The sequence below is a fragment of the Westerdykella ornata genome, assembly GCF_010094085.1.
Source record: "Westerdykella ornata strain CBS 379.55 unplaced genomic scaffold EI97scaffold_3, whole genome shotgun sequence".
NCBI lineage: Eukaryota > Fungi > Ascomycota > Dothideomycetes > Pleosporales > Sporormiaceae > Westerdykella > Westerdykella ornata.
In genome coordinates, this window is record NW_022986853.1 from 207,518 (window position 1) to 222,191 (window position 14,674).

The window sequence follows — 14,674 nt, forward strand, 5'->3', positions numbered from 1 at the left end:
CACATATTGATACAAAAAAAAAAAAAAAAAAAAGAAAAAAAAAAGCTGCGGTGTTGGACCAAAGCTGCTGTGTAGTTGTTGAAGCTGTACAATAAACCCAATTAGGAAATCCATGATCCTTATCTATGATATCAGTGTTCTGCATCCCCCGAGTTTACAACTTATCGACCAGATTGTTCAATTTCAATGTTCTTTTCTCCCTTGCTGCCGAGTAAGTGCTCTCCGATATCTACTAGTCCTCGCTGTTGTACAAAGTTGGCGTGTTTCTGTCGAGGTAGAGCTTTGGTAAGCCCGTCTGCTGGCATTCGGTTCGTTGGTCTCCATTCAACTGATATGCGTCCCGCGGCTACCTCTTGTCGCAGCCAGTGCTGGTGAATATCGACGTGACGAAGCTTCGTGAATAGCTTATCGTCCTCTTTTGTCGCGACTCCTACGGTCTGCAACTTGTCGCAATATATCGTTGACTTGATGCCTAGTTAAAATCGAATATGTTTGGAAAATCGATTCTAGGCTTGCAATTCGCTAGCAGCTGTTGACAACGCTGTCAGCTCTGCCTCTGTAACTCGACTTGGTATCTGATATCTGAAGTGTCGCTTTCTAGTCGATTGGTATTCCGTATAGCGTGAACAAATATATCCTTGTGAGCTACGGCGGCTGCTCACGTCGTCGGCAAATGCTGCATCGGATGCTCCATAGAATAGCGGCTTCTGATCAGGTACTATCCAGCGCTCCCAACAGTCAGCCATACGCCCGTGCAAGAATAACAGTCGGTATGTTGGGAGTAACGTTTCTCACGGGTTCAGATCTGCGAGGTCCTGATCTCCTTGCCCGCTGGAAGCAGCCTAGAGAGGGACCGATGGAACCAGTGAGGTTTTAGACTCTCAAGAAATGCTCATTATCCCAACGCTCCGTTAAGAATGCACCGTACAAGAGAACGGGATTCTTGCAGGGTATGAATCCCCACATCGTTGGAGTGATATAGATGACCATGCGAATGTGGATGTCCCACATGCGCTCTATGCGCAACCATGGAAAGTTGAAGGAAAAGGAGGCATGTCTCGAGCCGGGAATGCGACGAAGAAGCAAATGTAATGGTATCATTTCTGGCGGTAAGTGTCCGCCTATCTCCCCCAACCTCATGTCACTCCCTGCTATATCCGATACTGAGAAATTGCCGTGACCTTCATTTCAGACATGCAATCAATGAGACAGACAAAAGTCGAAGTCGAAGTCGATTCCGATCCCTGTTCTTCTATTAGTTCCAGCACCTGTGCGCCTTGCTAAAGAATTGGCCCGTGTCGCTCGCGTGCCCAAGCTCCTGCACGTTGGAGGGTCTAAGTTCGTAAAACGTATGCTCGCTCGCTCCCTAGTCATAATGCATAAACAATTGTGAGATGCTCTCTCCGTGATGATTTCGGCGGATAGCTTCTGCCAGCAGGTTGTCCACGCCAATGACGACCAACTTATCCCTCGCCTGCGCCTGCTTATACTCGGGAATGGGGAACGAATTCGTGACGATGATTTTATCGATGCATTCGCATGCATTCATCTCCGCCAGGCAGTCTCCGCCAAAGAGACCGTGGGTCGCCATGCAGTATACCTGCGTGGCTCCTCCGCGCTTCACCACCGTTTCCGCAGCGGCGATCCAGGAAGTGGACTTGTCGATCATGTCGTCGAGCAAAATCACCGGGCGATTTCTCACATTGCCAACAAGCGTTACCATGGTCTCCAGCCCCGGGTTATTCAGATCATCCTCCTCATCTTCAGACGACGCCGCGGCATCGATCGTACCACCCAACGCATGTGCATGTTCACTATTTTCCAGTCTTCGGACAGAGGAGGCGGTGGAAACAAAGGAGGAGATCATGTGATCCGGAATACAATCGTCTTCGGTCTCGGAAGCGGCGCGGTTGTGGCGCCAAGTCGAATTCGAGGTCGCGGACATGGCGGGTGACGGATGGCTCTCATCAACAATGTGGCCTTGGACCAGGCGCCCATGAATGACATCTCTGGCACGCTATTGAAGTTAGAATTGGGTGAAAAAGAGTGAGGAGTTACTGGGTCAAACCTCGTCAGTGTACTCCTCGGCACTTTCGTCTTGCTCGTCAGCATCTTGTCCTGGCGGATCGCTGTCCGGTAGCGTCTCCGGCGGAATCTCGGCATCCGGGACCGAGTCGACCCTCACTGATTTGGCAAGAGGGCTACCAGAAGATTCCACCGCATTGGCACGTCTCTGAAGCGGGTTCGTAAACCGCGTTTGAATCTTGGGTTTGCCGTTCTCGCCGCGATGATTATACGACGAGCTGGTAGCGGGCGTAATATGGGCGTCCGTATCCAAAGCGGCCTCGAGAACTCCTGGCGTCCCATATGCCCCATCCATCTTCAACTGGTCGAACAGTGCACTCTCGCTCATGTGGATCGTGCCGCCCCTTCGCCGGTCCGTTGTGACGATGCCAAAGCTAAGCTTTAATGCATCGGCTAGTGATGTGACGCGCTTCGTACCACCGGGGTTTTTGCTCACAACAACGGCTTCCTTCCAGTTTGGAATATTTACTCGGATCCACCGTGCGAGGAGTGGTTCGGCGAGGAGGTTGTCGACGGGACACTTGAAGAAGCCCTGCATCTGGGAGGCGTGGAGGTCAATGGTGACGACGTGGTCGACGCCGGCAATGTGGAGTAGGTTGGCGACCATGCGAGCGGTAATGGCGCCGCGGTGTTGCTTCTTCTTGGACTGGCGCGAGTAGGGAAAGTAGGGCATGACGGCTGTTTGCGTGAGTCGGTTGCGTATGGAAGCCTTCTGGCGGCGTGCGTACCTGTGATTGACTTTGCGGAACCACCTTTGCAGGCGGACACCATGATCAGTAGCTCCATGACGGCGTCGTTGATCCTGTTGAAGTTCAGTTGTTTGTAGGGGGGTGCTGGATTAAGGGACGTACGTACTTCTCGCTCCCGCTCTGCACGATAAAGACATGCTTCTCTCGGATCGACGTATCTGGCATCCCTCAGCATCATCCCAGGCAATTGAGGTCCGAAGACGTACGTATCGACACTGACGTCTCCCCATTTGCAAATTTCCCCAAAGATACCGAGCCCCGCTTTGAACCCAGGCGGTCGCAGATGCCGTCGACGAGGGCAGGGTGCGACGAGCCGCTGAAGACGATAGCTCCACGCATCGTGGGAGGGCCGAGGGCGAAGAAGTCGTTGAGATCCGAAGGTGCAAGCAGCTGGGGACGGCGAAAAGTGTCCATGGTTTGCTGCAATCGGCTCGTGATAGTAGCTATTCTTTCTTGGCAGGCCAGGGAACCCCGGGCGGCTTGAGCACAAGCGGGCCAAGGAGGTAACCTTATCGATAAGGAAGGCTATCGATAAGCGACAACGTGGGGGAGGGGAAGGGTGAATAGGGGACGTGGAAGAGGAGGGCGCAGGGGGAACAGGCGCAGGGGGAACACGCACAGGGTCCGCCTTGGTGAGTCAGAAGTGAATGTCGGCTCCAGTATATGGGAGAAGAAGGTGTCTTCAACTTAGCAAAACCCCTCCTCCGACCTATTTGATCTATGCGCTGGCGACCCGAGTCTTTTTACAGCTCACGCGACGACGTCTTCCCATTGTCGCACGGCCGATTGACAACCTATCAGAGTCCACACCATGGCCACGCTCCGTCCTTGCTGCGCCGATGACATACCCGCCATCGCCCACATCTACGAATACTATGTCCTCAACACCGTCCTCACCTTTGCCCACACCCCTGTGCCCGAGGACGACTTCAAGCGGAAATGGCAAGAGGTGCTCGACGAGGGTTGTCCGTACATCGTCGCTGTAGACGACGCGCAGCAGGTGCTGGGCTACACCTATGTCTCCGGTTTCAGGGCCCAACGCAGAGGCTATCGACATACCGTCGAGTTGACGCTATTCTGCCATCCCGACCATAGGGCCAAAGGCATAGGTAGCCTGCTTCTCCGGAAACTGCTTGACGTCCTCGGAGCCCCCGAACGCTATCCCGACTTCTTTGCCAAACCACGCGGCGAGGACGACAAGGTTCGAGTGATTCTGAGTGTCATGGCTGTCGACAACACGCAATGGAAGGAAGGTCTTGGGTTGCGCGACTTTTACGTCAAGCATGGCTTTGAGGAAGTTGGCCATCTGAAGAACGTCGGTCACAAGTTCGACAGATGGTAGCTTCCCCTCTCACACCCTCATTGGTGTAAACGCGACTAATTCATGCTCATTGCAGGATCGATACCCGTTGGTTGCAACTCACGTTGTGGTAGTAAGTACCCCTTCGAGCAGAGAATCGAGGTACTGCGACAGGAGAAGAGGCCGGCTTTGCAGACTTGGAGACACGAAATCAATCGTCATTAACTCAGTCCACCTCCATCTAACCGCTTATCCAAGCTTGTGCGTATTACACAGTACGCTCTTCCGATGATAAGCTTGTGCCGTGGTAAAGTTCGGCAACCTCACCGATTGGTTGCAGTTCCTGCGGCACAATCCCGTCTGCCCCCTTCGACCATTTCCAATGCATACATACATGCGGAGACTGACGGAGACAGCAACATCTGCGTCCAAGCTTAAAGAGCCATTGCACAGGTCGCCTTTCCATTTGGCCTAGGGTGTTGCCGTTATCAGAGTCACACTGGATCCAGGTATTCCAAGTAGCAAGTCGAAGATAACTTCGAAAGTTGTAACGAGCCTTCACTGTCACACTCTCCTTTCATGGCCATGGACGGTAACCTCGGGCAATATTGTGTTGTCTTTAGTACATTGGGACAAAAAACGGCATGCACTACACGGTCTAATAAGGCTTCTGAAAGGGCGCGATACCCTGCCGCTTGCTTTGGACGTCGGGAATACGATTGTAGATGCAGGGTTGCAGACGCCGTCAGTCACCTTAACCACAGTAATGAATCAAGGGGACTCTGGAACGTTCAAAAACGAGGTAGACGGCGTAGAGGCCAAGCTGGTCGTCTTGGCAAAGTATCAAAACAGACGGACAGAACTACCGTCAGGGAGGTGACGCACAGCAGGCTGGGTTTGGAGCCAGCCACACCGCACTGTGCGACCGGTATGCCGGAAGAAAAAAGAAACGATGGTGACACCGATCTCGCATTCGTGGAACCAGCCACCAGGTTCAGGACCGATCCCGTGTTACCCGCACGGTAGCGCACAAGCCTCTCTCCGTTTCAGGACACGCTATGCAACAGTTGCTGGAATTGGGTGTCCTTGGGGCCTCCTAATGGAGGGAGAGTTGCATCTATACCGGCTCGGCGTACGCTTCTGTTGTGGCCAAAGACAGCTGTCCGCGGTGATGTCGGGTACTAAGTGGATCAAAAAGGACGGGGAAAAGGTTGAAAACATGGTGCGGATCAGCGTCTTCTAAAGCAGAGAAGAAGAGAGGGAGAGAAGGAAAAAAAAGATAAGATCAAGCTCCGTGATTGGGGAGAGATGACGTGCCGGCTATGCAAGCGAGCATGTCGTGCATGTGGCGAAGTTTGCTTCTTCGTTTGCGTAGGTAAACCGGTGGATATGAGCTGTGCCAACAAAAGCTACGATGATTACAGAATGAAGCGAAGTGACAAAACAAAGTCGCTGTCACCCTATGGAGTTTCTCCCCAGCGGCGACTTGGGGCACGCCAACCGGTCCAATATTCGGTGAATCGTGACTGGCTTGTTCCCAATGTCTTGGAGGAAACGGTGATGAGTTGTTGCTAGTCGGTAGCTGCCGCCCTAGTATTGTTTTGTTCGGTGGTCCAATAAGGGTGAAGATGGAGGTTACGTGGATGAGACGAACCTCTATCTCGTGACTGGGCAACAAACAAGGTGAGGGATGAGGGTGGTGAATCAGGGGGATGTCGCAGGGTGGCTCTTATGGAGCAACCGTGGTATGCTCATGTCGCTCACCGGATTCCACATGACCAGCAAAAAAGGGGAGCACTGGAGAAGCATCGTCGGTGAGAATGAGGCTGCCGTCGTAACTACGTGTTGTGCGTGCGACATTGATGGTGATGGATAGCTATGCCCAGTTAGAGTGATAAAGTTAAAGAGTACAGTCACCGGCCACTCAGAGGGCTCGTATGAGCGGAATGACCCGCTTTCCCAATCAAACACAGCAATAACCCCGAGGGATGGCGGCAGTGGCTGCTAAGTGGGAAAATGGGGAAGTGGTGAATACCAAAGAGAGAGGGGCGTGGAGCGGCAACGGCCGAGCCGTGGTCACGGCGTCTGCAGATGGACGGTTTGGGCAACGCGACGGGGACACGGACTGACGGCTCTGCTTCCCTGCAACAGGTCATTAATATTGTATGGGGCTGGGACTGGGACCACGAAGACAGCAAGATGAGCGACGAGAGGGGCAAGGAGAGAGTTGTGTGTTTGATAACTTGGAGGATGGCAATCTCTTGCTTGTGTGGCTGCTGTGGCTTCACAAGCCGACGCTGGGACTACTTAGAGAGGTATGTCGTGCACAATCTGTATGGACAGCAGGTGCGACAGGGCGACAGGGCACCCTAACAACAAACGCTGACGCCACAACCTGCTTCAGGTTCGGTGATTATTTATTATTAGAGAATATTTGGCGGTTGCTGCGCGACCAGAGCGGCAGGACGACGGAGGGGAAGGGGGATGAAGGGGAGGGAGCCCGGAGAGCAGAGGCACATGGAGAACTACACAGTACGGTGGCTATAATAGGGTAGCGTGTCCCCTTGAGGCGAGGTAATCTTCCTATACCGTCGACTGTGGCATGTGCGGTGTCTCGGATCATGCCTAATAAGCCAACGTCACTGCACCTTCATCTGTCATCTCTCGACCCGCCTCACACAATTTTTCTTCTGACACCGCTGGCAATTGCTACCATGGCCGCGGCGGCGGAACAGCCCGTCCGTATCCGAACAGTGCTGGACCAGCAGACCAGCAGGGCGCATCCCGGGGAAATCGACCTGGGAACCTGGGACCTGGGACACGGGAAGCCATCTATCAAGCCACCTCCATTCGCCTCGCCGTGCGACATGGTCGGCGCAATGGGTGCATCTCTTGCTGTATCCGTCTGGCTGGCGTCTGCTTTGGAAGCGTGAACCCTGCGAGTCCAAGCCGGATGCACGCTTGTGTCGTTGTACCGTGTCGTGGAGAAGTATAGCACCTTGGTACCGTACCGTCCATCAAACCGGCCAGAGTAGGGCGACTAGCCCCGAACCACCAAGGCGAAGACGATATAAAGAGTGACGACGGCTCCACCACAACCACACACTCTGCACCATTCAGTATTCACCGGCCATCGACCCTCTGCCTCCCTCTGCATCCCATCCCACGAACACTCGGCCCTGCGGTTGCTGGGCGCGGCTCCTTTTCCTTCCTGTGCTCTTCTGCAGCCACATCTCAACCAGGAAGCCCGCATCACGGCCGTCACATTTGTCCCCATTTGTGCACATAACCTGCCGCCCTGCTATTCTGCTTCTGCTTCTGCCTCGCCTGTCCGCCGTAAGTCTCGAGGAACCAGTATCCAGCGTACATGGCTACCTACACAGCTGTTGTTGCCTCTTGCTGTATTCGACTGACGTGCATCCAGTCTCCATGACCTGCCTCAGCCCTACATCGACGCGACCCGACATCATGGCTCAACCCGGCAACTGCTCCCACTCGTTCCAATTGATCAAGTCGGACACGACGCTCGTTCAATGGAACTGCAACCTGTGCCATTCGGGCCCGCACACCTTCATCTACGAGTGTGCCCACTGCAAGCTCAAGACGTGCAGGCCCTGCACATCCAAGGCCTAGTCCTGGCAGCTGATGAGTGAGTGAGCCCTCCCGTTGCCCCTTTAGCCATGTTTTGTTGGTCCTGAAATGATTGTTCCATGTTGAAAAAAGGATGAGAGATGCTGACTCGCGTTCTTCCCCTAGGAGCATGGGCGAATATGCTGCGTGCACGATCGACGACAGTCGACAAGTCCGGCAGGGGTGCGACCTTCACCGAAACCGAGTCCGCGCACCCGGGTCTGGCACTTGGCCTTGGCTTCGCTTCGTTCGGTCCGGCTGCACAACCCTTGCAACCCCCTCAACCCCTGTCCATCTCCAGCCCCTCCAACAACTGGGCATTCCCTTCGCGCCATCTCTCTCTCACACACACACTTTCTGCACGGTTTCCTTTTCCTATCCACATGTCTTGACTTCCCGCGTCCTTGACCACTGAACATGTCCGGCACCTCTTAGCACGGCGTATGGCGGCATTTCTCTCTCCTCTGACTCAAGAAAGTACGGCGGCATTTTCCTATTCGTCTCGGTTTCTCTCGGGCGTCCTTGGTTGGCACGCAAAAGCAATATGTACTGGGAAATGCGCCCTACCTAGATTGGTTTCACCAGCAGCGTTGGGGAAGCCTGGCTGGGTCCTTCGCTGCGACCTCAAGCCTCGTCATTGGTTGGCATGTCTGCGTTTCAGCTTCCGCCTACCCCAGCCGCTACCTCTTTGCAAACTCTCTTCATTCTCTCTATTTGGTATCGGCTCTTGTATGACACCCTCTAACCCTTTCTGTCGCCTTATTGTTCTCCGGAATTTCTTCTTGCTGTCATATCGGGTATCGGCACGGGTTCCTTGTTTGTCAAGATGGAACAAGAGCGTTTGTGCACTCCTCTCCCCTTAGATCGACACAGTATCTCCGTGTCGGAATACAGGCGATTCAGGGGCAAGTCCTCTTTCAAAATACCCTGATTTGACCATGCTATCACACTCGGCACATGCACACGTACCTCCCAAAACAACCTCAACTGCAGGGATACCTTCCAGTTTTTCGTGCATGTGCATCCCCGCAAACAGCACCCCTTGCCCTTGACGGTGGCCGTGAGAATCTTTTCATTACTATTACCACATCATCATCTGCAGGATGGATAATCCTGCTCGCCGAGTGCCTTGGAATTTGAAACATCGGAATCTAAGCGGGCCGTATTTCCCTGTTCATGTCTAATTTTTCCTTGTACTATGTGCCTATATTATATAGTTGGTCGCGGGGCGCGGAGAAAGCACATATGGCAGTGAACAGACCGCCGGCGTGTCGCAACTTTGCGGCCCGATCATCGCAGTGAGGAGAAGAAAGAACCTTGGAACAAGTGCGGCCCTTGACTCTTCACCTGGTCAGATCTTTAACGTTACGAGTCCAAAAGCAATTTCATCCCAATGCGGTTAGATATCAAATCGCTGATTAAGCCGAGCTAAATGGACGGGAGCCCTGGAGCTTCCCCGCATCACGTGGTCAACAGTCATCCCGTCCCAATTTAGTTCAAACTAGGACTCCAGACTCTGTTCGAGTGAACTTCCACGTACTGTATTGCTTAAATATGTAAGGACTGTTTGGCTTCATTCCTACCATGTCACGGAAACGATTCCCAATCTTCAGATGACGAGGTACAGAGGATTCGCGGTTACTCCGTCTCACCTCAGCACGTCACCACAATGGATGAAATCGATTCTGCTGCAAGAGGAGGCCGTACCACTTCTAAGCACCTTGTCGCCCGCGGCGGACAATGTCTCCAAAGCAACGGCAAACGCCCCTAGCAGCATCAAGTCGTCCCAATTGCGGTAGAATGCGAGGTATTGCCTCAAACCGCCAATGATTACCCCATTCCGCTACCTACGTAACGTGCATATTGGCCCCCACGTCCTCAGCGGACGTTATAACCTCCGCCTGTGCACGAGCTGGAGCTACAAGCCCTTGTTCTTGAGTTCCAGTGTCTCTTGAATTTTAGGCACATCCCGACTGGGTGTGTGTGTTGCAGAAGTCGGACCATTGTGCGAGGCTGAGAGAGCCAGCGGGAGGTAATGGCTCAAAGCAAACCTCACCATCTCGGAGAGCTAACAGCTATCGGAACACCATGTCGTACATCTCTGGGGACGACGACATCCTCAACCCTCCCCAGCAACGCCTCGACGACTTCTGGGACAACCTCATAACCAAGAGACCCGGCAAGGTCACAAACATCTTCCCGCCGAGCCTCTACGCGAACCTGCTCCCCAACCCACGGCAGAAGGACGCTCCCCAAGGCCGGAACGCGGCAGAATCCTACCAAGCAGCCGCCGACGAGTGCAAAGCGCGCGTCAAGCGCATCGTCCGAGAATGCCATCGCACGAACGAGAAATACACGGACCCAGATTTTGATATTGAAGGGGACCATCGCATTGGCAATTGCCTCGAGGGCCTGATGAAGTGGTACAGGACGGATGAGCCACGCATCCCTAGCGAGCCGAAACCGGGGTCCATTCACCGCATAGATTGGATCTTCGAGAAGCCTGCGTTTACCGTGGATGGATTCTCCAGCACAGACGTCCAGCAAGGGGCGAATGGGGATTGCTGGTTTCTCGCGGCCGTGGCTACCATCTGTTCCAACAAAAGCCTCATGGAGAAGGTGTGCGTCGCAAGGGATGAAGAGTGCGGCGTGTACGGCTTCGTCTTCTACCGAGATGGCGAGTGGATCTCGACCGTGGTCGACGACAATCTGTACCTCACCGAGCCAGATTTCGACGCCCAGGGGGACATGTTCGATCCTTCTGGGGCGAAGGAGCGCAAGTACAGGAAAAATCATCAAACAGGCAGCGATGCCTTGCATTTCGCTTCGTGCGCAGATCAGAATGAAACGTGGCTTCCCCTCCTCGAGAAAGCGTATGCCAAAGTGCACGGCGACTACGAAGCCATTGCCGGCGGCTCTTCCGGAGAGGGAGTGGAGGATCTGACGGGTGGTGTGACCACCAAGCTTCTCACCAACAGAGTCCTCAGCAAGGAACGCCTCTGGAAGGAGTTGCTCGAGGTTAACAAGCAATTCCTCTTTTCGGCTTCTTCTCCTGGCACCTATGGGGATGATAACACATCTCGGAAGGGCCTTGCTCTATCCCATGCCTATTCGGTCATTAGAGCCGTTGAGGCGGAAGATGAGGACGGCAACATGCACAGACTGGTACTTATTCGGAACCCCTGGGGGAAGCGGAGCCAGAGTGGAGTTGGCGAGTGGAATGGAGCTTGGAGCGATGGCTCGAAGGTGCGTATCCTTGAGAAATCATTATGACCCCCCACCTCTTCTGTCCTCTCGTCTTAGCAAGGTATGAACACAGTTCTGACCTTGGAAATACTACAGGAATGGACACCCTATTGGATGAACAAACTGTGAGTTCTCTTTCTGAAAGCAGCAATAGCAAGACACTGAATTTCTTGAGATCCCACAAATTTGGAGACGACGGCCAATTCTGGATGTCGTACAACGACCTGCTAAGCCGCTTCGACCTCCTCGACCGCACCCGCCTCTTCGACGAAGAGTGGACCATTGTCCAACACTGGACCTCGGTCAGCGTGGCTTGGGTCACAGGCTACCTGAACACGAAGTTCCTAGTCGAGATCAAGAAAGCAGGGCCTGCAGTTTTTGTCCTCGCTCAACTCGATGACCGGTATTTCAAGGGACTGGAAGGGAAGTATCGATTCGACCTCCATTTCTTGCTGCAGGAAGAAGGTGCCGAGCCGGGCGAGCATATTGTTCGCGCTCGTGGCGCCTGGTTCGGGAACAGGAGTATTTCGGCCGATGTCGACCTGGAACCCGGCAAGTATGAGGTTCTTCCGAAGATTGTGGCTTGGAAGGATGATGATGTTCCTGATGTGTATGATGTAGGTTGTCCTTCAAGCCGTCATACTTTCCAATGGCTGATGAGGAGTCCAGGTCGTGCAGAGGCTGGCAGACAGCAACCCGCAGAAGCTCCGGCAGATTGGCATGAACTATGATATTGCCAATGCCAAGGGCGTGACTAGGGTGAATGAGGAAGAGAGGAAGAAGAAGGAGGAGAAAAGGAAGGAATTGCAGCAGAAGAAGCACAAGGAGAAGGAAGAGGCGGAGAAGGAAGAGGCGGAGAAGGAGAAGGCGGAGTTTGAGGCTTGGAAGAAGGAGAAGAGGGCAAGGGAGGAGAAGGAGAAGGCGGAAAAGGAAAATGAGAAGGAAGCCAAGGAGAAAGCCGAAAAGGAGGAGAAGGACAAGAGTGACAAGGACGAGGTTGGGAATGTCAAAGAATCTACTGCCGCTGATGGCAAGAACGCGGATAGCAAAGACGAGAAATCGGACTCGAAAGGCGACGGAGGCACGAAGAAGGAACCAGAGCCTGCGGAATCAGATGTTGATGGCAAGAAGGATGAGTCTGCTTCGAAGGATACATCTACCCCTGAAGCCGCGGTCGATGTGAAGAAAACAGAAGAGAAATCAGCCGACGCAATCGACGTGAAGGGCGCCAACGTACCCGAACACCACCACGCAACCAAGGACCCACCAGATTACATTTCCCACTCTGCTCCGCCGCCCAACGAGTACAGCTCCGTCCCGGAGCCCGACTTCGCCGACGATCCTGTCCCTAGATTCCTCGCCGACCCCGTCCACACACCGGACCGTGTACCCAGCCCCCCGCCCCCTCCCCCACCCGCTCCGGTAGACAACACGCAGAAGCCCTGGAACGCTGTGTGTGTGCTGGGATTGCGCGTGTACGCCAAGGACCCGGAGGTGAGCATCAAGTTGGTGGAGCCGAGGGATGCCGAGGAAGGGGCTGTGTTGGATGCCGATGGGGCGAATCAGGCCGGGGCGACGATGTGATGTGATGATTATGAATCCAAGGGAGATGGTATTCGGTAATGGGATCGCGGGGTGGTCGTTGGGAATTGGGTTGGATATGAGCATGAAGGGCATATGGTTCCTGGATAGGTTGCATGCGTTTAGGATATGTATGGTTTATCATAGTGAATAGACACTCGTGGACAATCCACGCTCTAATAATCTACGTGAAATCATCGGATGGTTAACGGGAGGGGTAGGTAGGTTTATCAGATCTATGCGACTCCAAGACGCTTGGTTCAGACGGGCGTTCTGCGAAGCATGCCTCCGATAAACTCTACAGATGCATCCATCACAACTTCTGTATTCCCTGCTCAAATCCTGAACTGGGGAGATACCCTTTCAAATATTCCCCTTTGCGTCTAGTTTTACCCTATCTCCTGCTAATCCCGACTCTATGGAAAGTCTAGCCATGGCGCATACTTACCATCGCCGTCTTACAACCGTCGCATCCCCCGCATTCAGAGCGTTTACCTCCTTCGTGTGCGCATCATAGACTAGGACCTGGGTTTCGGGACTAACAACAAACACCGTTAGCACTATCCATTCATCCCACAACATGAGGTATCTACACTGGATTCGCACATCCTCCACCAACACAACACACCAACTAAGATAACACCGACACCGACAACTAAATATGGAAAGGGGTAAAACAAACAAGAAAATCTGTGATGCACTCAACTCGTCCAAGAAGACGGTGAACCCGTCGTCGTGGTTCCGTCCGTACGAGTAAGCCCGAGAAGCCGAATTGCCAGTACATGTCTTGCCAGTACATGTCTGGCATCTTCTCCTCGAGGGAAGTTTGACTGCCAGATGCCGAGGGCTTGGGTGCGTGTGGTGTTGACGACGGTGGTGAGGTACTCGCGGCGTTTTTGGGTGGTTGAGACAGTCTACGACGGACGTGAGTATGATATTTATAGCGGGGATATGGATGTTTTGTCTCCCGTGAGCAGGAAGAAGATATATCCAAAAACGATTGGAGAAAGATATCGAACCTAGAGTAAAAGAGTAAAATACGGGCAAGACGCAATCTCGACAAGCCAGAAAAATCCAGCAGGGGAAAAGTAACGACTGGATAAAGGTGTTCAGTTCCGTCAATCCAAGCCGTGAGCTGGGCGAGCGCAGCAGCAGTCGGAGGAGCTGCGCGGGGAGGTTGGTTGCACAGACCGCTGTCGGCGCTGCAGCGAGGCTTCGTTGGCGAGGTCCCAGGCGGCCAGGATGGCCGGGGCAGGGCGAGGTAGCGGGTGACGAGGGGGAGAGTGTAGTGTTTATAGGTGGCTTTGATTTGGGGAAGGGGGTAGAACTGGGAGGGAGAAGGGGAATTCAGTCAGTCAGTTAGGTGAATGCCATGTTTATCAGTTCGAGGGGCTGATGGAGCAAAGGAGTGGTAAAACCTATCACCTATCACCCAAAGACCAAGAAGAGGAGAACGAAGAGCAAGAAAAAGGAGAAGAGAAATAAAAACACTCACAGCATCACACCACCCCCCGACCTCCCAAATATACACACACCCCTCTCCCACCCCCCCTTCTGTAATCCGCCCAATTGTCCGTCATCTTCACATCCACCCTCACCCCCGTCCACTTTCACCCCCCTCCCCTCCCCCCCTTTCCCCCCCTCCCTTATCAAACATCTCTAGATCGATCACCGCCATCCCGTCCCGTCCCGTCCCGTCCCGTCCCGTTCCCATCGCAGATCTACATCACATCCCCCTTGCGTCCCCTTGACCTCGCCACCGCCGTATTGGGACAGGCAGGCCGCCGTGTACAAACGTCCGATTCTTGTATTCGTCGTTGGAGCCTTGAAGGCCCAGGTGCGGCGGATCACGGAGAGGCCGGCGGATTGAGGGATTGGGCGGCTTGTACATCGGCCGGCGCGGACGTTGGAGGATTTGTGGTGGAGGGCATTAGTAGGATTCGGGAGGATTGGAGAAGAGGAGGAGTAGTGCATGAATGAATGAATGAATGGACGGAGAAAGGGGCGAAAGAGGGGAAGATTTCCGTCGTTGAACGGGAAGTAATGCATTACTCCCGGCAAACTAGAAACTCCTCCCATCCAT

General features: G+C 53.7%; 5 protein-coding genes across 5 annotated transcripts; 4 read left to right on the forward strand and 1 right to left on the reverse strand.

Annotated features, from left to right (window-relative positions):
• Nucleotides 1-1,366: 1,366 nt before the first annotated feature.
• Nucleotides 1,367-3,173, reverse strand: EI97DRAFT_371335 (phosphoribosyl pyrophosphokinase; the record flags this gene model as incomplete). Its single annotated transcript, XM_033795282.1, has 5 exons — nucleotides 1,367-2,017; nucleotides 2,069-2,763; nucleotides 2,814-2,887; nucleotides 2,941-2,992; nucleotides 3,041-3,173. 5 exons carry the CDS (start codon nucleotides 3,171-3,173, stop codon nucleotides 1,367-1,369), a joined length of 1,605 nt encoding a protein of 534 aa, XP_033656769.1.
• Nucleotides 3,174-3,428: 255 nt separating this feature from the next.
• On the forward strand, nucleotides 3,429-4,538 carry EI97DRAFT_170210 (acetyltransferase). The gene has a single exon (XM_033793409.1). The coding sequence runs from the start codon at nucleotides 3,646-3,648 to the stop codon at nucleotides 4,174-4,176; it is 531 nt and encodes a 176-aa protein (XP_033656770.1). The 5' UTR covers nucleotides 3,429-3,645; the 3' UTR covers nucleotides 4,177-4,538.
• A 3,064-nt stretch (nucleotides 4,539-7,602) lies between these two features.
• Nucleotides 7,603-7,767, forward strand: EI97DRAFT_448070 (uncharacterized protein; the record flags this gene model as incomplete). Its single annotated transcript, XM_033800141.1, has 1 exon — nucleotides 7,603-7,767. One exon carries the CDS (start codon nucleotides 7,603-7,605, stop codon nucleotides 7,765-7,767), a length of 165 nt encoding a protein of 54 aa, XP_033656771.1.
• Nucleotides 7,768-8,051: 284 nt separating this feature from the next.
• Nucleotides 8,052-8,687, forward strand: EI97DRAFT_169940 (uncharacterized protein). Its single transcript, XM_033793408.1, has one exon. It carries the CDS (start codon nucleotides 8,208-8,210, stop codon nucleotides 8,625-8,627), a length of 420 nt encoding a protein of 139 aa, XP_033656772.1. The 5' UTR covers nucleotides 8,052-8,207; the 3' UTR covers nucleotides 8,628-8,687.
• A 1,159-nt stretch (nucleotides 8,688-9,846) lies between these two features.
• EI97DRAFT_430331 (cysteine proteinase) lies at nucleotides 9,847-12,757 on the forward strand. The gene is made up of 4 exons (XM_033797656.1): nucleotides 9,847-11,010; nucleotides 11,107-11,135; nucleotides 11,186-11,627; nucleotides 11,680-12,757. The coding sequence occupies exons 1-4, from the start codon at nucleotides 9,853-9,855 to the stop codon at nucleotides 12,592-12,594; spliced, it is 2,544 nt and encodes an 847-aa protein (XP_033656773.1). The 5' UTR covers nucleotides 9,847-9,852; the 3' UTR covers nucleotides 12,595-12,757.
• Nucleotides 12,758-14,674: the final 1,917 nt, after the last annotated feature.